The 26,553-nt window shown below is 38.8% G+C and overlaps 1 protein-coding gene across 7 annotated transcripts in view; it reads right to left on the bottom strand.

The window, feature by feature from the left end:
- PRIMPOL (primase and DNA directed polymerase) overlaps positions 1–26,553 on the bottom strand; it is a 58,938-nt gene that overhangs the window by 21,183 nt on the left and 11,202 nt on the right. For 6 of the 7 annotated variants that reach the window (XM_072775938.1, XM_072775939.1, XM_072775942.1 and 3 more), the window contains 4 exons: positions 15,372–15,469; positions 14,351–14,480; positions 8,605–8,752; positions 733–1,020 (listed from right to left, as the gene is read on the bottom strand). In XM_072775938.1, the coding sequence (XP_072632039.1) occupies positions 733–1,020; positions 8,605–8,752; positions 14,351–14,480; positions 15,372–15,469 (664 nt within the window). The remainder of the gene's footprint in view (positions 1–732; positions 1,021–8,604; positions 8,753–14,350; positions 14,481–15,371; positions 15,470–26,553) is intronic. The other variant, XM_072775944.1, reaches the window with a different exon arrangement.

Below are 26,553 nucleotides of genomic sequence, written 5' to 3'. Positions count from 1 at the left end.
TAAATGTTGGCTATTTAAGCAAAATCAATCAATCAATCAATCAATCAACCAAATACCTAGAATAAAGCTAACAAAAGATGTGTAACTTCTCTATTAGACAACTATAAAACACTGAGAGAAATAAGAGAACATTTATATTAGTAGAACGACAAGTCATGTTCATGAACTGGAACAACTAAATACCGTAAAAATGTCAATTCTCCCCAAGTTGATTTATAGATTCAATGCAAACTAAAAAAGAAAAAAAAAAAAAAAAAAAGCTGATGAAATGACCCATGCCACTAAATGCAAAGTTCTTCATCGAAGAAACCACTGGCCCCATTTTGCCACATAAAAGTACCATTTTTATATTGTGTCTGTTTTTAATATTTTCTTTGTCTAATTAAACACCTCTCACCAGAATTAGAGAGCGCTGGTCCAACTGTCCCTGGTCAAGCCTCCCTTGACACAAATCCTCTGGATATTTCAGGGGCAGTGCCAGCTACAATGAGTCTCTTTTGGAACTTGGGGCAGCCTGGGGCTTATGTCCCCCAGAGACTTCTGTAAGATCTCTGGGCAGAAGCCCAGCCTGGTCCTTGCACCTTCGCTCATTGATCACATTCTGCTAGTGATTCCATGGTCACTATGGAGGAGTGATGGTCACAAGAATCCTAAACAAAGGGACAAATGGGCACTGACAGGTCTCTTGGGGAGGGACACAAGGACAGCCTAATAGCCGTCAATTTTACTTACCGAGGTCTACAAAAAGATGCTTTTCTCCTGTGTTATTCTTCACAACTAAAAATGATAGATCAGGACTGCGTTGCTTAGCTGACCCCAGCCTCTCCCATTCCCTTAAATCCAATGTCCAGTTCTCTCCTCTATCTTTATCTGAGGACATTTTGCTAAAAGCAATCCCTTGTTTAATTGGTGTTTCAGGAAAATGGGAAAATCCAAGGCCTGGTGTCTCTGAAGTACTATCATCATCTTCATTGGCAATTAAGTGAAAAGCAGGCTGCAAAATTTTTCTCACAAAATTACCTAAAAGAAAAAAATATTAGGATTAATCTAATTATTTTCTACAAACTGTAACTCAAAACAATTTTATTGTGGTAAGGCTTTTTTTTCCGACTTCTGGTTTTAAAATGGAGTTATTACAAACATAGTTCTCCTGTCACTTTCTTCCTCTTGTGCAATCTTTTACTTTTTCAATTCCCACTGACGGGTAGCTTGGTGTCATGTATAATAAATAGCTCATCAAACACTCCCCCAGGGCTGCCTGGGTGGCTCAGTGAGTTAAGTATCTGACTCTTGAAAATAAATGTTTTGCATTATTTCCACATAGAGGAAATAAGGGAATACTTTTCTTTTTATATTTCTGTGTTTAGAGTGACCTTTCCTGGTCAGAAAATACCCATTTCTTTGTGTGCTTTTTAATTGTTTTCACCACCTCCCATCCCCGCCCCAGTACTCTTTTTGGGCTAAAGATAGCCCCTTTCACTGGCATCATCAATACTATTATCATTCACAGCATAATCGTGCAAGCATATGTAATGCTGGGTTTAATATGTAATACATATAGTGATTATGTAAGGTGATACTCAAAACAGCTGTAGTTTCTTACTTGGCCCAAGCGATTTCATATCTAAATGTTAGGTTTCCACTTAGGCGAAATCTTGCCATGTCAAAAGATGTTGGAAGGAGGGATTCCCTTTGGTGTTCAGTCTTCAACTTAGGAAATACCTGTTGCAATTGGAGTTTATCTTACGTTATTCATCTTCATATTTGGGAGAGTATGAGGTTTGAATTCATTGATCTACGGAAAGGAACCAAATTTCTTGATCCAACATGAATTATAAAATTGATGAGATCCATGGTTCTTCGCTGCGGAGTTGATGGCATTATGAGTCGTCCTGCTCCTATTCAGCTCTTAAATACTGCACCTTTTCCCAATCTCCTCTCTCTCCCTTCCTCTCTTCCAAGGATAAAGAAATGATAGTTTTCCGTTGTACATTCAACTCCTACATTTAATTAAGACTAAGTCCAGGCGCTGTACAGGAATTGCTGGGTTTCTACCTATCTTTCATTTTAACCATGTTTAAAAACGGTTTCAAGGGATGAGACCCTCTGTACTTTGCCTATTTGAAGATTCAGTGGTAGGAGCAGTGAAGAAAATTCCAAGGAATACATTTCTGAAATACACATTTCTAATATCAAAAGTAAGTTGATTAAGGTTCTAACCTTTTGCTGTACACATGCAGATAGAAATGCATCTGTTATATAAGTGAGAAAAGGCTGTATGCTAACTGAGCATGCTTTTTAAACCCTTTAAAAATACTCAGCATATAAACTTGCGTTTGAGCTTGCCAGTGGTTTTGTTGTTAATGTGTGTTCTCAAATTTTCTAATGTGTGCTGTGAATAACTCAAGACCAGTTTCTTTTGGGTTCCTTATTTGATTTACTTAATTATATATTAAGTACATTCTAACACTGCAAATATTACTATAAATGGGTAAAAGTAAAATTGGTCTTCTGGAAATGTGTCCTGTGCTTTTAAGTTCCACAAATATGAAGTACATTCATTTTCATAGAAACTCCGTATCATTTCTAAACAAGAAGTGTTTTTTCTTGTGCTAACAATGCTATAAGAAGGAAAAGTAAAGGAGGAGGTTTTTTTTGCTTAAAAATATATAGTTATTGAAAAATATATATATATATAGTTATTGGATTTCTAGCTACATTAAAAATAAAGTATGGTTTCAAACTGGAAAAAAAAAGTTTCTGACTCTTGATCTCAGCTCTTTTTTTTTTTTTTTAAGATTTTATTTATTTATTCGTGAGACACACACAGAGAGAGAGAGAGAGAGAGAGAGAGGCAGAGACACAGGCAGAGGGAAAAGCAGGCTCCACACAGGGAGCCCGATGTGGGACTCGATCCCAGGTTTCCAGGATCAGGCGCTGGGCTGAAGGTGGTGTTAAACTGCTGAGCCACTCAGGCTGCTCCTCAGCTCAGGTCTTAATCTCAGGGTTGAGAGTTTAAGCCTTTTGTTGGGCTCCACACTGGGCATGGAGCCTACTTAAAAACAACAACAACAAAAAAAAAACTGCACCAAAAAACTGCTAGAACTAATACATGAATCCAGCAAAGTCACAGGATAGAAAATCATTGTACAGAAATCTGTGGCTTTTCTATACACCAATAATGAAGTAGCAGAAAAAGAAATCAAGGAATCAATCCCATTTATAATTGTACCAACAACAATAAGATGCCTAGGAATAAACCGAATTAAAGAGGTAAAAGACCTGTACTTTGAAAACTACTGAACACTGATGAAATTGAAGAGAACAGAAGGAAACTGAAAAACATTCCATGCTTATGGATTGGAAGAACATTGTTAACGTGTCTGTACTACCCAAAGCAATCTACACATTTAATGCAATCTCTATCAAAATAACACTAGCATTTTTCACAGAGCTAGAACAAACAATCCTAAAATTTGTATGGAACCACAAAAGACCCCAAATAGCTGGAGTGATCCTGAAAAATAAAACCAAAGCTGGTGGCATCACAATTCTGGATTTCCAGCTCTATTACAAAGCTGTGATCATCAAGACAGTATGGTATGGGCAAAAACAGACATAGATCAGTGGAACAAAATAGAAAACCCAGAAATGGACCCACAGCTTAATGGTCCACTAATCTTCAACAAACCAGGAAAGAATATCCAATGGAAAAAAAAAAAGAGTCTCTTCAACAACAGATGGTGTTGGGAAAACTGGATAGCAACATGGATAAGCATGAAACTGGACCATTTTCTTACACCATATACAAAAATAAGTTCAAAATGAATGAAAGACTTAAATGTGAGGCAGGAAACCATCAAAATCCTAGAGAACACAGGCAGCAACCTCTTTAACTTCGGCTGTAGCAACTTACTAGACACATTGCCAGAGGCAAAGAAATGAAAGCAAAAATGCACTAATAGGACTTCATCAAGATAAAATGCTTCTGCACAAGCGAAGGAAACAATCAACAAAACAAAAAGGCAACCTATGGAATGGGAGTAGATATTTCCATATGACATATCCAATAATGGATTAGTGCCCAAAGTCTATAAAGAATTTATCAAACTCAACACTCAAAAAACAAATAATCCAGGGGCACCTAGGTGGCTCAGTTGTTGAGCATCTAGCTCGAACTATTAGTGGTCCTATCTTTACCAAGAAAAGATGATATGACAATCCAGGACTTTTTCAACTCTCATATATTATTCATACATAAACTCAAGCAATAATTTGGGTAAGTTGCTTTATGTACAACAAAACTGGAGAAATGCAGAAACTTAATTTTAATTTCTAAAATTGCTATTGTCTGGGTTTGGCACTTTACTTACCAGGCAGCTTAAACTTTTCAATCACATGACTCAGACACTCTAAATTCAAATTTCTCTTTCTCCCAATTAAGTACTCTCTGCTCAATTGAAACAAACCTAGCAGCTTGTAAAACACCGTACATCAAATGAAAGCAAAAGCATTGGATCCTTGCAATGATAAACAGGCAAATTATCTCTGGAGCGAAGGAAATGAAGATAAATACTGAGTAAAAAGAAATCATGACATAGCACACAGGCCAACAAAGCGATACAAACTTAAAGTGGTAAAGTTCATGTTCCTGGAAATGTAAAATGCCACCTACTTGACGTGAGGCAGTACGAGAAGTGAAGACATGGCTGCAGAACCACCTGCACAGGTAGCGAGAAGCAGGGCAGGTCGGCCTCCCACCTTCGGCAGGGTGCTAACGTGGCCAGGATACGATGACAGGATCCCCACCGTGAATTCCGACACAGGCTTCCAGCAAACTGCTCTGCTTTCTACTTCCCTTCCCCAATCTGGTCACCCTCGCCCTTATTGTTAATACGGGGACAGGGATTTTATTGGCTGGGAATAACTCAAAAGAAGGTATCAATCATAGGACCTCAGGCCCTATGGCAGGCTGGCAGAGGTGTATTTTAGGTAGATCAAATTTACACGTTCTGCAAACATTCTATGAGCTCTTACCCTTACTCTAATTCTGCTGTCTAAAGGGCTGACAATGAGAACTGGAAATGTCACCAAGACATGCATGCAGGGGCGGGAACTGAATGGGAAATCTTGGACTAATTTGTCACCTCTGCAGCTCCGGTTCTGGCAGTTCATAATTCCGGAGGAAAGAAGGTTCCAACCCCATTGCCCCCCAGTCAGCCTCAAACCTGTATCTATCTCCACACTTTTGTGTGTGCTGTTCTGGCAGGAAAGCCCTTCTTTGTTTATGTGATGGAATCAAATTTAAAGCCAGCTTGAATGTCATCTGCTTTCAGAGGACGTCTGTAGCAGAGGCTGCTAGTTACCTGACAAATTTCTAATCTCCTTCTTCCCTAGCAACAGATCTCAATGTTTAGCCTTATGGTCAGGAGCCTTAGAGCAGACTCCGAGGAGTAAACAGAATTAAAGAAATATCTTACTTAAGATTCTGCAGAGTTGAGAGCCTGGCTCTAGAGCCCACTTCACAGTCTTCCATTCAGCAAACAGTTATCAAATTCCTACTCATATTTCATTGCTGTTGTTGTACTACTGCTCCATTACTAATATTACTGATAAAGATATTATTATATGCTAACCTCTGAAATAAAAAATGAATGAGAAACAGTCCATGCCAGAGGCGCCTGGGTGGATCAGGTGGTTGGGTGTCTGGCTCTTGATTTTGGCCCCAGGTCATGATCTCTGAGTTGTGAGATGGAGCCCTGAGTCCGGCTTCATACTTGGCACACAGTCTGCTTGAGATTCTCTCCCTCTCCTCCTGCCCCTCCCCCTCACACTCTCTCCCTCTCAGATGAATGAATAAAATCTTTAAACAAAACAAAACAAAAATAGTCCCGGCCATCAAGAAACATTAAGTGGAACATAAATAAAAAAGACCAAACAACAACATAGGAAACTACCTCGGGAAGTGCTGAATGCTCTGGTGCGAGAAGCCCTGGCCTCTCTGAAACCAAGAACAAATGCTACCCTGGTCTTAGGGTTCAGGATGTGATGGAAATGGCCTCTCATTTGACAATATCTACACTGAGTCTTAACAGACCAGGTCATTGGAGTACGCCTTTCAGACAGCATGTCAAAAAGTGCAAAGGCCCAGGGACTAGAGAATATATGGCTCCGCAGGAACTAAATGCAAGATAGAGTGAGAAGGCCTAGTTTGGGCCAGGACTGGTCCTTGCGGTGCTCATTACAGCTGCGGGATGCCCTGCAGCAACAGACCATCAGGAAACTTTGAAAAAAAAATAAAGGTATATTGCTTACGAGACCTGAAAATTACACTGCAGAACTAAGGCCACACAGCAAGGCCTAGGGTAGCGGGCACCTGCACAGGCCACAGGCTGGGGTTCTGCTTTGACTGGGGTTGAGGGTGGAGCCCTAGGGTTTCCCAGGCACACACCGTATTGGTGAATCTGAAACATAAGAGCAGGAATTTATTTTTTATTTATTTAAAAAAAATTTTTTTTTAAGATTTTATTTATTTATTCATGAGAGACACACAGAGAGACAGGCAGAGACACAGGCAGAGGGAGAAGCAGGCTCCACACAGGGAGCCCGACGTGGGACTCGATCCTGGGTCTCCAGGATCAGGCCCTGGGCTGAAGGTGGTGCTAAACTGCTGAGCCACCTAGGCTGCCCCAAGAGCAGGAATTTAAAGGAATAGGAAACAAGTGGCCCCAAAGGTCTGTTACTGAAATCAATCAAGATTTCTGAATCTAAAAGGCCTCTGTGTGGGGAAGAGGCCTGGCAGTGTTTATTGAGATAGTGGACTTTGACATGAATGCCTCGGCAATCAAAGCTGAGGTCAGGCACCAGCATCATTACAACAAAACGTAACAAAAAACACCGTCAAGGTCTACACCACAAGGGTTAGGTGGTGTGAGAGGCTAGAGCGCAGGGGGCCTCTGTGCACACAGAGACAGCTAGACATTTTCCAGAAGGTAGTAAGCAATCCTTCAAGGGCATGAGGCACATCGGTGGTATAATCCCAACACTCCAGCAGCTAACTAAATGAGTAATTGGAGAGAAAACAGCTCAGGGAGGACATCGACATTTCCACTTGGGTAGTTGGGTAGATGGTGGATACTGAAATACCTATCACAGGAGAAAGAGCAAATTTAAGGGAAAATGGGGAATGTGGCTTAGAAATGCTGAGTTTAGGACACCTGGGTGTCTCAGCAGTTTAATGCCTGCCTTCGGCTCAGGGTGTGATCCTGGAGTTTCAGGATTGAGTCCCACATCAGGCTCCCTGCATGCAGCCTGCTTCTTTCTCTATGTCTCTACCTCCCTCTCCGTGTTTCTCTCATGAATAAATAAAATCTTAAATAAATAAATAAATAAATAAATAAATAAATAAATAAATAAATAAATCAAGCAAGCAAGCAAGCAAGCAAGCAAGCAAGCAAGCAAGCTGCATTTGAAGTATCCATGTGGGAATGTTTAAGATGCAGCTGTCTGTATGGGTCTGGCAGCAAGGAGGACAGTCTTGACTGAAGATGAAGACTTAGGTCATCAACACATGGATGGTGATCAGTCATGAGAGTGGATGATAATAAAGGTTATGGATAGAGCGAACAGAGGGATAAGGATACAGTCTACAATTATCAGTATCTAAGGGATGAAAGAAAAATGGAAGGCACGTCAACCATGCAACATAAAACAGGGCAGTAATAGGAGGCCCTCATACTTGGCAAACTAGGCCACTGTGACCTAGCATTAATCTAATTTAGCAATTAGGTTCCTGTCTCCTATGCCAGTCCTTTAGCGACTATGTTCGTCTTTTCCCCCATGTCCTCCTGAAACTATCAAACAAATGTAGTTCTGAAATGGATTACCTATTACCTGAACTTCAGTCATTCATCTGATATTTAGACCTAGAAATACTTGTTCAACTGCTGCTATGATAAACACTTGGGATTTGGGATTCTATTTAGACCTTGATTCTCAGTGTTCCCATTTGCCTATTTCCCCTTTAGAGTGACTTCATTTGATGCCTGGGCCTGCATCTCTCCATGTCCAGTCCCAGACAAACACTATCCTTATACTCTCAAGCTTACAAACAGAGATGTTTTTCCAATCCTGAGGTTCAGCCTGGAGCAATAAACAATAAAAAAAGCCTCTCCAGATGTGACCTGGAGCCCAAGGCCCAGTACTTATGAACTAAAAGCTAGGGCTAAGGCAAGGATCCAGCTCAGATGCATTTCACGTAGGACCTGAATTAGACCTCTCGTGCATTACTCAGAAAACTGCTGCAATGACTTCTGTTGGAGTAGAAACAAGTACCAGGCAATGCATGGCCATCCAACAGCTCTAGCAAGAGCCACTAATGCCAAGGACATCCTGAGTAGGCTAATGTGTCTAAAATGTGTCTAGAAGGGGAAGGTCGGTCTAGAAGTAAAGGCAAATCCTGAAGATGTGAAAAATCACATTTCATTATTTAGGATAGGTTACTAACCACAAAACCCAGCAAATATTTACAAAACTTTAAGAGGAAAAGGAAAATATGAGGATTTTAATAAAATCCTGTGACTTTTTAAAAAACAGTATACTTACCAACATGAATGTTATCTTTAAATGCCACATCGTGGAGCTGAAATATTAGATGGCGGCTAAATTTTTCATCAGTGCTGGAATCCAAGTTGAAAACATCTTCGGCTGAACAATCAACCCTGTATAGCTCTTGGAGTGCTTTACAAACGTGCTAGAAACATAAGGAAAATATAAGCAACATTTCAAACCGTTTTACAATTTTTCCATGAGCAAAATTCAGATATCTTGGTACAACTCTAACTCATTTTTTATTTTCTTATCTGAATACTTACTATGTAACAACTTCACCAAATTACTGATGTATAAAAATATTTAAATTATTATATGTGTTTATGTCCAAAACGTCATAGGCTCTCAGGAATAAAGACTTCCTAAAATTCGAACACTTTATCTTCAATATTTATCCCATCTAAAATCACAATAGAAATACTTCTTTTTAAGCATCTCTTTAAATATCACCTACAAGTGATATTTCACTTGAAAAAGTTACTAATTCCACTTTTTATAGCTTTAGTTTTCGGAAGGTTCCTCATATGTACTGAGCCAAAATCTACCTCTAAGAATATAGCCCTCTGGGGCTAGCTCCTGCCAGTTGTACATTATACATCATAAGCAGGCAGCAAATGCAGGTACAGGTGCACAAGATTTGGAATCAGAAAGACCTAGGTTTGAGTACTGGCTTTGCCACTTACCAGCTCTGTGACTTTGGTCAAGTCTAAACCTTATACTCCTCGCTTGCAAAATGGGATAATAATCTGACCTAACTTTTGGGATTGTTGTAAGGAGTAAATGACAAGATGAGAGTAAAGAGTTAGTACTATGCTTGGCATAGGTACCTGCTTAAAAGCATTAGCTGGGCAGCCACAAAACAGGTCACTTCTCCTGAAACTTTAGTCTTCTCACTTGCAAAATGAAGTCACTAAGAACCACCATACATGTCATCTTGACATTAGCAAAATGCTTATAAATTGCCAAACACAGGACATCTGGGTGGCTCAGTGGCTGAGTGTTTGTCTTCGGCTCAGGTTGTGATCCTGGGGTCCTGGGATCAAGCTCCACATCGGGCTCCCCGTGGGGAACCTGCTTCTCCCTCTGCCTATGTCTCTGCCTCTCTCTGTGTGTCTCTCGTGAATAAATAAATAAAATCTTAAAAAAAAAAAAACCAAACTGCCAAGTTTGTATAACAACAGTTATAAATTGTATTAATTGATGTTATTTTGGCACTATTATAGCAACCCCTCCACGCTCTCTGTATTCTTCAATAAATTCTCACTTTTTCAGAGGCCTCTTCAATTTCCTTCTCTACCTCAAATTCCCCCTTCATACGCTATCACCATTCATAGCACTTAGACAGCTACCATCCTATGTTCAGTTGTGTGATTATTTTGACCACAGTTTCCTCTCCATTACAGAGGCTACATCACACTATCTGTTCTCTCCTGCTTCTGTAGAGACAGGATACTGATTACCCAGATTCAAGGCCATCCAAAATAAAGACCACACCTCCCAGACTCCCTGGCAATGAGGTGTGGCCACAAGACCAAGTTCAGGCCATTGGGATGTAAACAAAAGGAAAGCAGGTGACTTCTAAGTTATACTCCTAGAGGGGAGAGGCACGCCCGTCCCTTCACCATGTTCTGCTGACTGGAAAGCAGACATTGTGGTAGTGAGTCATGTGGACAATGTACATAAAGGCAACATTCAGAAAAAAAAAAAAAAAAAAAGGCAACATTCAGGAATGAGTAGAGCAACAAGCTTAGTCTCTAACGTAATGGAGCCATATCCAGATACTACATGAGGGAGAAATAACTTTCTATCTTGTTTAAGCCACTTTAAGTTTTTATTATGGCAAACAGACTTATCCTCATTTGTTATTCTCCAATAGACTATAAATTCTATGAAGGCAGAAACCATGTCTCTGTGGGTTAAACCACTATATTCCTCATGTCTATGCATCCTGATACTTAATAGAGGCTGAAACATTTTTTTTTAAACATTTTTGATAAATGAATAAATTCAAGTTTTGTCCTTTGGAGCTATACAGAACAAATGCAGTGACTCCATAAGTTAAACAAACAAAATTTAATCCTCATTATCTAAGTTAACCTTCCTAAATTTTAAATAAAAATTCAAGACATTTAAATATTAGAACCATAAACTCCATAAGTTAAAAATATGATTATTTGAGCAATGTTACCTGTCAGCATAGTGTTAAAAATGCACTGGCACCAGAGTTGATTCCATTTGGCAGAAGGGGCTTACTAAAATTTGTCAGTTAGGTCATAGACTCAAGGGGTGACATGTTATCACTAGCTATTATTAGTCAGTTACTTCTTAACCATCTGTTAAGAGCTAATCTTGTTTTTTTTTTAAGATTTTATTTATTCATTAGAGACAGAGAGAGAGAGGCAGAGACACAGGCAGAGGGAGTAGCAGGCTCCATTCAGGGAGCCCAAAGCGGGATTCGATCCTGGATCCCCAGGATCACGCCCTGGGCTGAAGGCAGACGCTCAACTGTTGAGCCACCCGGGCTGCCCTGGTAAGAGCTAATCTAACTTATTCCACTTCACAAGGAGACTCAAAAGAAAAAGTGCTTACTGGATTAGACACTTGTTATACAAAGTAACCAATAAGTGAAATTAATCTCCATGTAACTATTTATTAGTTAAGATAATATTACTTAAAGATAATATTAGAAAATAATATTACTTAAAATAATCCTGGGGTGCCTGGATTAAGCACCCACCCTTTGTTCAACTCAGGTCGTGATCCCAGGGTTATGGGATGGAGCCTTCAACTCTGCTGAAGATCTCTCTCCCTCTGCCTCTCCCCCTACTCATAGAGGTGCACACACTGCTATACCCAGCAAGTAAGCCCAGTGTGTAGAAATTGATACAAAAGACCACAAATAGATAAAGCGATCTTAAGAACAAAGAATAAGGCTGGAAGTATCACACTTCCAGATTTCAAACTATACCACACAGCTATAGTAATCAAAACAGTATGGTACTGGCACAAAAGTGCACACATAAATCAATGAAACAGAATAGAGAGCCCAGAAATAAACCCACAATTAATTGGCCAATTATTCTACAATGAAGAAGGAAAGAATATACAATGGATAAAAGACAGGGTTTTCAATAAATAGTGCTAGGAAAACTGAACAGCTACATGCAAAATAATTCGCTTTCTTACATCATATACAAAAATAAACTCAAAATGGATTAAAGATCTAAACTGAAGACCTGAAACCATACAACTCCTTGAAGAAAATATAGGCAATAATCTCTTGGACATTCGCCTTAGCATTATTTTTTGGATCTGTCTCCTCAGGTAAGGGTAACAAAAGTAAAAATAAACAACTGGGACTACATAAAACTAAACAGCTTTTGCACAGTGAAGGAAACCATCAACAAAAACAAAAAGACAACCTACTAAATGGGAGAAGATATTTACAAATGATCTGATAAGGGATTAATATCTAAAATATATAAAGAACTCCTATAACTGAACACACACACACACACACAAAAACCCCACCTGATTTTTAAAATGTGCAGAGGACCAGAATAGATAGACCTTTTTCCAAAGACATACAGATGGTCAACAAACACAGGAAGAAATGCTTAACATTACTAATCATCAGAGAAATGCAAATCAAAACCACAATGAGGTATTACCTTGCACAAGCCAGAACAGCTATCAAAAAGACAAGAAATAACAAGTACTGGCAAGGATGTAGAGAAAAGGGAACTCTTGGGCACTGTTAGTGGGAATGTAAATTGGTGCAGGCTCTATGGAAAACAGTATGGCGATTTCTCCAAAAGTTAAAAATAGAACTACCAATTCCATTCCTGGCTATTTACCCAAAGAAAACAAAAACACTAATTCAAAAAATGCACTCCCATGTTTACTGCAGCATTATTTCCCCTAGCCAAGATATGGAAGACACCTAAGTGTACACTGATAGATAAATGGATAAAGAAGATGTGATATATATAAAATCACTCAGCCATGAAAAAGAATAAAATTTTGCCATTTGCTAGCACCAGTATTATGCTAAGTGGAATAAGTCAGACAGGAAAAGTTAAATACCACATGGTTTCATTTATCCGTGTAATCTAAAAAACCAAACAAACCAAAACAGACTCAAAAATCCACAGAGAGCAAACTGTGGATTCAAGAGAGGAGGAAAGTAGGAATATGGGACAAATAGGTGAAGAAGATTAAGAGATACAAACTTGCAGTTATAAAATAAAAAAGTCGCAGGCATATATGCAGGGAACATAGTCATTAATATTATAATAAGTTTATATGGTTATAAATGGAAACTAGACTTACCATGGTGAATAATACATATAAACGTTGAAACATTGTTATACCCCTGAAACTAATAGTATTAGATGTCAATTATATTTCATAATAAAAAAATAAACCTAAGGGGAGGGGAAATCAAGAGAAAGCTAACATTTCATGATTTTTTTTAAGTATTTGCATACATTTTTCCAAATTTTTTTTTAAAATAGAGTGATTCAACATAATCAGCAGATACTCTTTATCAAAAACATTTTGAGATACATTTTTAAAGTTATAAGACATGTCATCTGTAGTTAAAATCTAAAAAAAAAAAATTAAGGGGTGTCTGGGTGACTCAGTTGGGTGTCTGACTCTTGATTTCAGTGGCTCAGGTCATGATCTCAGGGATTCTCTCTCTCCCTCTTTTCTCTTTCCCATCCCCCACACACTCTCTCCAAAAAAAAAAAAAAAAAAAAGAGAAAGAAAGAAGAAAGAAAATTAAGGGATGCTGGGTGGCTCAGTCGGTTAGGCGTCTAATTATTTATTTCAGCCCAGGTTGTGATCTCGGGGTTGGGTGATGGGGACTCACATCTGGCTCTGTGCTCAGTGCAGAGTCTGCTTGGGATTCTCTCTCTCCCTCTGCCCCTTCCCTGACTCACTCATTCTTTCTCTCTCAAAATAAAAACTTAAATTAAAAAAATTTTTAAAAGGGAAAGGACAAAACAAATTAATCAATAAACATTAATATCTACTTTGAACCCAAACAATAGGTAATATGTACTAAAATCTTGAAGGTTTTATAAACAAACATTAATAGACTTTAGTTGAACAAGCCCATATTATTTCTTCTGTTAGTAACTTCCTGGTTGACACTGCTAAATCAAAAACATATACTAGAATTACAGTCTTTTCTCTTTGCTAAAAATAGTAACTATATTTCTAGGCCATAATTTTTACCAATAGTGTAGGACCTGGAATAGGAGTTAAGACCTAGACCTTTTTAGACCTTCGTTTCCTCATTTGTGATGGTGTAAGGCAAAATACTTTCCAGAATTTCTTCTAGGATAAAAATTAGCATATAATTATTCATCTAAGTTTTCCTGAAATTCATCTCAGTACCTGATTTTTAAAATAAAAATGACTTTGCTTAACTTTTACCAGAGTCAGCTACTTGTTATACAGAGAGTTAATATATAATTTAAAAATAGAAAGTTTCCAAACTGTCACCTTTCTCAAGCCTATCTTTTACAGAAATGTGCTAACATCACAATATGTATAGACCTAATGTTTTAGAAGTTTACTCAGGGAAGTCATATTAAGAAAGGAAAGTCAAAAGGAAGAGAAGGTGAAACACAGAACCCAAATATTGCATAGGCTGGGTTCACTTACTGAATGAATAAGTTAATGAAGAGAGATACAGATATAAAGAGAAAAACCTGAATCTGAAATTTACCTCAATAAGTAATGCAACCATCTTCTTCCCGTCAGCTTCTGGATTGGCAAGTTTGTTATATTCCAAATCAAAATAAAGCTTGCACACAGCATTTTCAGGAATGACTTCATAGCAGTGTAAGAGATTTCTTCTGAATTGAAATAACTCAAGATTGTTAGGTTTACATCTTATACCTTTTAAGTCACAGTAGTTGATCTTATAACTCAAGATGCTGCATTAAGTGTGATTTAATGACATATAACTATGGCATGATGAAGACATGGCACAGTGAACTGCTCACCGTAGGATAATGGATCATATTATTCAGAGCTTCCATCATAGATGTAACAATCATATTCTGTAACATTATTTAACTTGAACATATGGTCAACCTCATGCTGTTATTTATTCATAGATAATTTTGACATTGTATGACACTTCTTTTGTTTTTTGTGTCATGATAGAAAAAATCTTGTCTGAGAAAAGAACTTCCTTTCTCAAACTGGAATCCCAGGATCACATATATTTTTAGGATTCAGTAAGTTTTTTATGAGAGTTTTTAAGTTTTGTATTTTCATTAGGAAAACGGTATTTTAAAAATCAGCTAAAGACATATTCTGAATCACCTGACTTCAGTGAACTTTCAATGCTCATGTATGGAACAAGAGATAGGACTTTAACACGGGTAAATAAGAATAGATATTGGCTCAGTTAATAAATGATGACTTGTTCTAAGTGAAGGCCAGATGGCATCCAATAGAAGTAAAAGGTTTGTAATTTGAACAAAAAGTGATGGGGGAATTGTGTCATCACATGTACAGGAACTCAAAACACACACACAATTGCACACTTTTCTCCCAGCACCTGGTAAAATCATTCAGGGCTGCTATGACAAGAAAGCTCCAGAATTCAATTCTACTAGTAAAGAAGTAACCAATTGTGGGATTGAGAACTACAGCACTTAATTCTACCAAAATTAATTTCACGAATATTACTAGATGAAGGAAATGTAAGTTTAATGTGTCGTCCTTTACAGACTTACCGGGATTTATAATAAAACCAAAGCTGAGCATAGGTTGTCACCAGGTAAATACGTTGTCCATCATCCACTTTGTATTCCAAAGCAAATACATGAACATCCTTTTAAAAATCAAAAATAATGTTAAAAAATTAATAAAGCACAAATCCAAAATCAACTATCTATTCAATATTCATGAAGAATTTTATCACCTTGGAAAACTGAAATCTGAACATCTTTACTACTAAAAACAAGAAAAATAATCATTACATCTAATGATTAAAAAAATCTAATTATATTTAGTTTTATTCACTCAAGTAACACCCGTTCAAAGGCATAAACAATTCAAATACCCAGATCAAAAAGAAAAAAGAGAAAAATCACTTTGCAATCACTCTAGCTTGACCTCCAATTATAGCTTTACTTGCTAGTTTATGAAATTAAGCTTATTTTTTAAAGATATTTATTCATTTCAGAGAAAGCATGCATTAGAGGGAGGGGCAAAGGGAGAGAGTGAGAGAATCTCAAGCCAACTCTGCACTGAGTGTGTTGCCTGAATTGGGGCTTGATCTCACAACACTGAGATCACAACCTGAGCACAAACCAAGAGTCACTCAATCGACTGTGCCACCCACGTGCCCCATTTAAACTTATTTTTCAAAACAACTTAAATGTTATTATAAATGACTTGGGCTAAAATTAATAAATTTTCTAATACATATAAAAACATGTGGGAAATAATTTTTTTTAAGATTTTATTTATTTGCCCTTTCACAGAGATGGCACCAAAGGCAAAGAAGGAAGCCCCTGCCCCTCTCAAAGCCAAAGCCAAAGCAAAGGCTTTGAAAGCTAAGAAAGCAGTGCTGAAAGGCGTGCAAAAAAAAGATCACAAAAAAAAGATCACAAAAAAAAGATCTTCAAATCACTACATTCCGATGACCCAAGACCCTGAGTCTCCAAAGGCAGCCCAAATATCCTTGAAAGAGCGCCCCCAGGAGAAACAAGCTTGATCACTACGCCATCAAGTACCCCCTGACTACTGAGTCACCCATGAAGAAAATAGAAGACAACAACACACTTGTGTTCATTGTGGATGTCAAGGCCAAAAGGCACCAGATCAAACAGGCTGTGAAGCAGCTCTATGACATTGATGTGGCCAAGGTCAACACCTTGATCCATCAGGCCTGATGGAGAGAAGAGAGCATATGTTCGATTGGCTCCTGACTACAATGTTTTGGATGTTGGGATCCATCAACAAAACTGGGATCATCTAAACTGAGTCCTGCTGGCTATAAATCTAAATATAATTTTTTTCACCATAAAAAAAAAAGATTTTATTTATTTGAGAGAGAGAAAAAGAGATAGCATGAGTGGAGGGAGGGGCGGAGGGGGAGAGATGGAGACTCTCTGCTGAGCAGGGAGCCTGACACAGGTCTTGATCCCAGAATTCTAAGATCATATAACCTGAGCCAAAGTCAGACGCTTAACTAAATGAGCCACTCAGGCACCCCAGAAACAAAATTTTTTTTAAAGATTTTTATTTATTTATTCATGAGAGAGACAGAGACAGAGAGAGGCAGAGACACAGGCAGAGGGAGAAACAGCTCCATACAGGGAGCCCGACATGGGACTCGGTCCCAGGACTCCAGGATCACACCCTGGGCCGAAGGCAGGTGCTAAACCGCTGAGCCACCCAGGGATCCCCAGAAACAAATTTTTTAAGCAGCATATTTGCACGTTAATATTAAAAGCTTAAGTTTTAAAATGTTTACCTTTTAACAAGTAATAGTCTTTTCTATGAGAAACATTTTTTTAAAGATTTATTTTTATTCGTTTATGATAGACATAGAAAGAGAGAGAGGCAGAAACACAGGCAGAGGGAGAAGCAGGCTCCACGCCGGGAGCCCGACGTGGGACTCGATCCTGGGACTCCAGGATCGCGCCCTGGGCCAAAGGCAGGCGCCAAACCACTGACCCACCCAGGGATCCCGAGAAACATTTTTTTAAAGGTTAACTGCTGTGGCACTTGATATAACCATTTGTAACTGCTGACACAAAGAGTTTCTTCTAATAAAGGGATACACAAGTTCTTTTCTTTCCATTTAGTTAACAGAAGCACTTAAGCCTATAAAGGAAATAAACTTCCATTTTCAGAAGTGAGATTTCAATAAGGGATTAAGTTACTGACATTAAAAATCTTCCTGAGATAAATTTTTACAAATTGCTGATTATTAAATTCATCAATCATACTGTTATTCTTTTTTATTCAAGATCAAATGAATCTGTCAGGATTTTAATTTCCAACACTTGAATTAATTAGGTTTACACAAAATGAGCACAAAAAGCTGTTATTATATTTCCTAAACTATTCTGATGAGATCTGAGTTAGTGTCTCTTTACAAGGGAAGGAAGGGTCTAAAAAACTTTAAGCAAGCTGAGTTTTTATGTAGTATCCAAGATCAGAATCATGATATATCTATGTTAGACTTCACATATGCACCTTTTCGTACTTCTTTATATTCCTCACAGTGCCAAACAAATGATGTGCAATACACATTTATTTTGAGCATCGCACCATTCAAGACTAGCAAATAGCAACCACTTCTTAACCCATGTACCTAATATGTTGGAAATTATTACTATAAATCCACTTGATTACTCCAAAGCACAAAAGGAGAGCGCAGAAAGTTAAATCCATGTTTGCTTTGGTGGTATGATTTAAGGCCCAGGGCTTATAATCTCTATAATATTTGAGACATTTTATTTTCCTATTGCTTCAATTCAATTTTCCTTCCTAATTTCATCCTTAAAAGTTTCATACTACACTCAGTCACTTCCTCCTATTTCTGGGGGTATTGGTTTTGTTCTCCACGAGATCTAGTCATTCTATTGTTTTTCAATTCTGGGGATATGGTCATTCTTCCTGTAAGCACAGCTTCTTTTAACTGTCATCACATGAGAGCAAGACAAGGCTGAGTAGGATGCTGAGCTCGCCTCCCACGGTCGCTGGGGAAACCACCACACATAAGGCAACTTGCTCTGAAAACAGCCGAAGACTGACCCCAAGAACAGATCTTTCATGGCTTAAGATGTAAAAAGAAGGCCACATCAAGAAGTGTAGAAGAGGCTAAAATGAAAATAGGAACCAAACCCTGGTACCGAGGCCCATAAGCAGAACGGTTAGCACAGGCATGGAAGTCCTCCCAGAAGAGAAAAAGGATCATGCCCCACATGGGGCACCCCTGTGCCTGGGGACCTGCAGCAGGAAGAGGGAGAAGGAATCCTGGGGTTCCCAATCCCTATTAGGTCTCATTCTGAAAATCAGCAGGACTTAACTCCTCCCAGAGATTCAGAGGCTCTGAGAAACAGACTCTATTCTTCAAGGGCCAGCACGCTACATTACTTGGTCCAAGAGCCAGCACACAGCAGCAGCAGTTTGTTGGTTTTTTTTTTTTAAGATTTATTTATTTAGGGATCCCTGGGTGGTGCAGCGGTTTGGCGCCTGCCTTTGGCCCAGGGCGCGATCCTGGAGACCCGGGATCGAATCCCACATCAGGCTCCCAGTGCATGGAGCCTGCTTCTCCCTCTGTCTGTGTCTCTGCCTCTCTCTCTCTCTCTCTCTCTCTCTCTCTGTGACTATCATAAATAAATAAAAAAATTAAAAAAAAAAAAAGATTTATTTATTTATTTATGATAGACATATATATAGAGAGAGGCAGAGACAAAGGAGGAGGGAGAAGCAGGCTCCATGCCAGGAGCCCGATGTGGGACTCGATCCCGGGACTCCAGGATCGTGCCCTGGGCCAAAGGCAGGCGCCAAACCGCTGAGCCACCCAGGGATCCCAGCAGCAGCAGTTTGAAGAGTGATTGGGTTATCATACACATGAAGAAGATTCACTGACTAATTTTTGGACAAGTGCCAGAGGAACAAAGATAGGTAGGAGCTTCCTCTAGACATGCGAGTGCTAGCAGGTGCCATTTCCCTTGCCGTCCTCTGGCCTAGCTGGGGTCAGTCCTGACTCTTTGCCTACCTTCCCAGCACTGCTTGCCCCCGCTGTGTTCCCCAGCACACTGGTCCCATCTAACCTGCTTGCCCTGACAGGTGCTCATGGAAAGTGGCTCTTATCCCACCATACCCGGCAGACAGCATTGGTTGGGACCAGCATCCCCAAAAAGCAACAACCACTCCACCACACCCAACAGACAGCCTCTGCCAGTATTGGCACCCTTCCAAAGCGAGTCCTGCCCCAGGCAGTTGAGGACCCAGCCCAGTCCACCAGATGGCCACAGCAGTTGCGGCCAGGCCCCTCAGCCAGATGCGTCAGGATTCACCCAGGCCAAGCAGCACACCTGCAGCAGCTACAGCCACACCCAGGCCTGTCTCCCAACAGCACAGAGGGGCCGGCACTGTCCACCAGTGTGACTGCACGAGTTGCAGCCAGTCATGAGAATCAGCTGATCTGGGGGGCCAGGATTGCCCACTAGTGCACCCAGAGTAGCCAAGGCCACAGTTACTGCTGACAGGAAGGCTGAGGACAAGCCCCTGCAACCAGGGTGCAAGCAGCAGCAGTCCAGTCACGACAGGACTGGTCACATGCAGCCACAAGAGAACACCCCTAGAGTGACTGGTTCTTGTAACCAGTGGTGGTTGTGCTTCTGGGCCCCATTGGACACAAGTGACATAAAGCCACTACTCTGAAGACCAGGAGACAGAGCTGACCCACATAATACATAAAAACAAACACAGAAAGTCAGACAAAATAAGGAGATAGAGGACTATGTTCCCAACAAAAGAATAAGACAAAATCTCAGAAAAAGAAGAAGAGATACACAACCTACCTGACAGTGCAAAGTAATGGTCATAAAGATGCCTACCAGACTTAGAAAATAAAACAAGACAAAATCAGAGAGGGAGACAAACCATAAGAGTCTCTTAACTATAGGAGACAAACTGAGGGTCACTGGAAGGGGGGGGGGGTGTCCCTGGGTGATGGGCATTAAGGAGGGCACGTGGTGTGATGAGCACTGGGTGTCATATAAGACTGATGAATCTCTGACCTCTACCTCTGAGACTAATGATACACTATGTTACTTAATTAAATTTAAATAAAAAATAAAAGAACTTACAACTTAAAAAAAGAAAATGCTTTGCACACTTGAGAGAAGAGTGGATGTACTTTGAGAACTTCAACAAAGAAACAGAAGACGTAAAAGAGAAGGAATCAGGGCTAAAGTTTCCGGACAAAATTTAAGAGTTCATCACTGCTAAACTGGCCTTGCAACAAATGTTAAAAGGATTTCTTTAAAAGGAAAGGAGGGATCCCTGGGTGGCGCAGCGGTTTGGCGCCTGCCTTTGGCCCAGGGCGTGATCCTGGAGACCCGGGATCGAATCCCACGTCGGGCTCCCGGTGCATGGAGCCTGCTTCTCCCTCTGCCTGTGTCTCTGCCTCTCTCTCTCTCTCTCTCTCTCTCTGTGACTATCATAAATAAATAAAAAATTTAAAAAAATAAAAAAATAAAAAAAAATAAAAGGAAAGGAAAAGAATACAACTAGAAGAAAATTATTAAAGGGAAAAATTTCACTGTTCAAAGAAAATAGATAGTAAAAGCAGATCAATCACTTATAAAGCTAGTATGAAGGTTAAAAAACAAAAGCAGTAAAGTATCTACAAAAATTGTTAAGGGATACACAAAATAAATAGATGTAAAACATAACAACATACTCTTAAACATGGAGGTGGGAAGTAAAAATGTAGTACTTTGAGAATGTGTTGGAACATCATCAACTATCATCTATATGTACTGCTGTATACATAAGATGTTATACATGTACCTCATGGTAACTACACACCAAAACCTGTAACAGATAAACAAAAATATCAAGAGGGAGGAATCCAAGCATAACACTAAAGAAAGTCATCAATCACAAGAAAAGACAGCAAGAAGGAAGAAATGAGAACTACAAAAACAACAAGAAAACAATTAATAAAATGGCAATAGGTACATATCTGTCAATAACTGCTTTTTTTTTAAAGATTTATTTATTTATTCATGAGACACACACACACACACAGAAGCAGAGACATAGGCAGAGGGAGAAGCAGACTCTTTGCAGGAGCCCAAAGAGGGACTCGATCCCAGATCCTGGGATCAGGACCTGAGCCACAGGCAGCTGCCCAACCGCTATGACACCCAGGCATCCAAATAACTGCTTTAAATGTAGATGGACTAAAAAAAAAAATTAAAAAAAAATAAATGTAGATGGACTAAATGCTCCAATCAAACGACAAAGCACAATTGAATGGCTAAAAAACCAAAACGCATTTATATACTGCCTTCAAGAGACTTCAGACTGAAAGACATAGACTGAAAAAGAAGGATGGAAAAAGATATTCCCTGTAAATGCAAATGAAAAAAAAAGCAGGAGTAGCAATACTTATATCTGACAAAGTAGATGTATGACAAACGTTGTAAAAAGAGACAAAGGCATAACATAGGGGCTTCTGGGTGGCTCAATCAGTTGAGCACCCAACACTTGGTTTTAGCTCAGGTCATGATCTCAGAGTCCTGGAATTGAGCCCCATGTTGGACTCTGCATTGAGCAAGGAGTCTGCTTGAGATTTTCTCCCTCTGCCCCTCCCTCCATTCTTATGCTTTCTAATAAATATATAAATCTTTTAAAGAAAGAGAGAGAACATGACAAAATGATAAAGTGATCAATCTAACAAGAGGATATAACAATTGTAAATGTTTATGCACCCAACATAGGAGCACCTAAATATATAAGGTATTAATAGACAAAGAGGGAGAAAGTGACAGTAATACAGTAATAGTAGGATACTTTACCACTCCACTTACATCAATGGACAGATCATCCAGACAGAAAATCTACAGAGTAAAACTGGCTTTGAATGACACATTAGACAATATGCATTTAAAATATATACAGAACATTTCATCCCCAAACAGAAGAAAACATATTCTTTTCAGTGTACATAGAACATTCTCAGGATAGATCACATAGTAGGCCACCAAACAAGTCTCAATAAACTTAAAAGGACTGAAATTCTACCAAGCATCTTTTCCAACAATAATGAAACTAAAAATCAATTGCAAGAAAAAAACTGGAAATAACACGTGGAGAATAAACAACATGCTACTAAACAACCAGTGGGTCAATGGGGTCAATGGAGAAATCAAAGAGGGAATCAAAAAATACCTAGATACAAGAGAAAATGTAAATGTAATGGTTCAAAAATCTATGGGACACAGTAAAAGCAGTTCTAAGAGGGAATTTTATAGCAATACAGGCCTACTTCAAGAAACCAGAAAAATCTCAAAAAAGCAATCTAAACTTACACCTAAAGGAACTAGCAAAACCAGAACAAACAAAGCCCAAATCAGAAGGAAGAAAATAGAGATCGGAGTGGAAATAAATGAAATAGACACTAAAAAGACAATAGAAAAGATCAATGGAATTAAGAGCTGATTCTCTAAAAAGATAAAATTAACATAGTCAGACTCATCAAGAATAAAAAAGAGGACTCAAAAATGAAATCAGGAATCAACAAAAAGTTACAACTGACACCACAAAAATACAAAGGTTTATAAGAGACTACTATGAGAAAGTGTATGTAATAAACTGGAAGACTTAGAAGAAATGGATGAAGACTGAATTAGGAAGAAATAGAGTATCTGTACAGATGGATTACTAATAATGAAACTGAATTGGTAATCAAAAAATTCCCCAAAAAGGGACGGGACAAGATGGCGGAAGAGCAGGTCCCCAAGTCAAGTGTCCCCACCAAATTATGTAGGTAAGTTTCAAATCATCCTGAAAACCTACGAATTCAGCCTAAGATTCAAAGAGAGAACAGCTGGAACACTACAGAGAAGAATTCATGCTTCTAACAAGTACAACTTGTTTAAAAAAAAAAAACAAGTAAAACTTGTTTTTAGCCACTCTACACTGAGCAAAATGACTAGAAGGAAGAACTCACCACAAAAGAAAGAATCAGAAACAGTCCTCTCTCCCACAGAGTTACAGAACTTGGATTACAATTCAATGTCAGAAAGCCAATTCAGAAGCACAATTATAAAGCTACTAGTGGCTCTGGAAAAAAGCATAAAGGATTCAAGAGACTTCATGACTGCAGAATTTAGATCTAATCAGGCCGAAATTAAAAATCAATTAAATGAGATGCAATCCAAACTGGAGATCTTAATGACGAGGGTTAATGAGGTAGAAGAATGAGTGAGTGACACAGAAGACAAGTTGATGGCAAGGAAGGAAGCTGAGGAAAAAAGAGAAAAACAATTAAAAGATCATGAGGAAAGGTTAAGGGAAATAAATAACAGCCTCAGAAGGAAAAATCCATGTTTAATTAGGGTTCCAGAGGACACTGAAAGGGATAGAGGACCAGAAAGTGTATTTGAACAAATCATAGCTGAGAACTTCCTAACTCGGAGAGGGAAACAGGCATTCAGATCCAGGAGATAGAAAGATTCCCCCCCTCCAAATCAATAAAAACCGTTCAACACCCCGACATTTAATAGTGAAACTTGCAAATTCCAAAGATAAAGAGAAGATCCTTAAAGCAGCAAGACAAGAGATTCCTAACTTATATGGGGAGTATTGGGTTAACAGCCGACCTCTCTACAGAGACCTGGCAGGCCAGAAAGTGCTGGCAGGATATATTCAGGGTCCTAAATGAGAAGAACATGCAGCCAAGAATACTCTATCCAGCAAGGCTCTCATTCAGAATAGAAGGAGAGATAAAGGGCCTCCAAGATAGGCAGAAACTGAAAGACTATGTGACCACCAAACCAGTTCTGCAAGAAATATTAAGGGGGACTCTGTAAAAGAAAGAGGAAGTCCAAAGAAATAATCCACAAAAACAGAGACTGAATAGGTATTATGATGACACTAAATTCATCTTTCACTAGTAACTCTGAACATGAATGGGTCTAATGATCCCATCAAAAGGTGCAGGGTTTCACAGACTGGATAAAAGAGCAAAACCCATCTATTTGCTGTCTATAAGAGACTCATTTTAGACCTAAGGACACATACAGCCTGAAAATAAAAGGTTGGAGAGCCATTTACCATTCAAATGGTCCTCAAAAGAAAACAGGGGTAGCAATCCTCATATCAGATAAATTAAAGTTTATCCCAAAGACTATAGTAAGAGATGAAAAGGGACACTATATCATACTTAAAGGATCTATCCAACAAGAGGACCTAACAATCATGACTATTTATGCCCCGAATGTGGGAGCTGCCAAGTATATCAATTAATAACCAAAGTAAAGACATATTAAAACAAAACAAAACAAAACAAAAAACAAAGTTAAGACATATTTAGATAATAATACACTTATACTTCAACATGGCGCTTTCTGTAAATGACAGATCTTCTAAGTACAACATCTCCAAAGAAACAAGAGCTTGAAATGATACACCGGACCAGATGGACTTCACAGATATTTACAGAACTTTACATCCAAACGCAACTGAATACACATTCTTCTCAAGTGCACATGGAACTTTCTCCAGAATATACCACATGCTGGGTCACAAATCAGGTCTTAACCCATACCAAAAGATTAGAATTGTCCCCTGCATATTTTCAGACCATAATGCTTTGAAACTAGAACTATATCACAAGAAGAAATTTGGAAGAAATTCAAACATGTGGAGGTTAAGAACCATCCTGCTAAAAGATGAATGGGTCAACCAGCAAATTAGAGAAGAATTAAAAAGATTCATGGAAACTAATGAGAATGAAGATATAACCGTTCAAAATCCTTGGGATATAGCAAAAGCAGTCCTGAGAGGGAAATACATCATAATACAGGCATCCCTCAAAAAATTGGAAAAAAAATCAAATACAAAAGCTAATCTTGCACCTAAAGGAACTGAAGAAAGAACAGCAAATAAAACCTACACCCAGCAGAAGAAGAACGTTAATAAAGATTCAAGCAGAACTCAATGAAATAGAGACCAGAAGAATTGTGGAACAGATCAACAAAACCAGGAGTTGGTTCTTTGAAAGAATTAATAAGATAGATAAACCATTAGCCAGCCTTATTAAAAACAAAAGAGAAAAGACTCAAATTAACAAAATCACAAATGAAAAAGGAGAGATCACCACCAATACCAAGGAAATACAAATGATTTTAAAAACATATTATGAGCAGCTATAAGCCAATAAATTAGGCAATCTAGAAGAAATGGACACATTTCTGGAAAACCACAAACTACCAAAACTGGAACAGGAAGAAACAGAAAACCCGAACAGGCTGATAGCCAGGGAGGAAATTGAAGCAGTCATCAAAAACCTCCAAAACACAAAAGTCCAGGGCCAGATGGCTTCCTAGGGGAATTCTATCAAATGTTTAAAGGAGAAACAATACCTATTCTACTAAAGCTGTTCCAAAAGATAGAAAGATATGGAATACTTCCAAACTTGTTCTACGAGGCCAGCATCACTTTAATACCAAAACTAAAGACCCCACTGAAAAGAATTATAGACCAATATCCCTGATCAACACAGATGCAAAAATTCTCAACAAGATACTAGTCAATAGGATCCAACAATACATTAAGAAGATTATTCACCATGACCAAGTGGGATTTATCCCCGGGATGCGAGGCTGGTTCAATGCTCGTAAAGCAATCAATGTGATTGATCAGATCAGCAAGAGAAGAAACAAGAACATATGATCCTCTCAATAGATGCAGAGAAAGCATTTGACAAAATACAGCATCCATTCCTGATCAAAACTCTTCAGAGTATAGGGATAGAGGGACCATTCCTCAGCATCTTAAAAGCCACCTATGAAAAGCCCACAGCAGATATCATTCTCAATGGGGAAAAACTGGGAGCCTTTCCCCTAAGATCAGGAACACAAGAGGGATGTCCACTCTCACCACTGCTATTCAACATAGTACTAGAAGTCCTAGTCTCAGCAATAGGGCAGCAAAAAGAAATAAAAGGCATTCAAGTTGGCAAAGAAGAAGTCAAACTCTCCCTCTTTGCAGATGACATGATACATAGAAAAACTAAAAGATCCCAAGATTGCTAGAACTCATACAACAATTCGGCAGTGTGGCAGGATACAAAATCAATGCCCAGAAATCAGTGGCATTTCTATACACTAACAATGAGACTGAAGAAAGAGAAATTAAGAAGTCAATCCCATT

Source organism: Canis lupus, chromosome 15 (genome assembly GCF_048164855.1).
Source record: "Canis lupus baileyi chromosome 15, mCanLup2.hap1, whole genome shotgun sequence".
NCBI lineage: Eukaryota > Metazoa > Chordata > Mammalia > Carnivora > Canidae > Canis > Canis lupus.
Note: the sequence above shows the minus strand (reverse complement) of the source record. Positions and strands in the feature narration are given on the sequence as shown.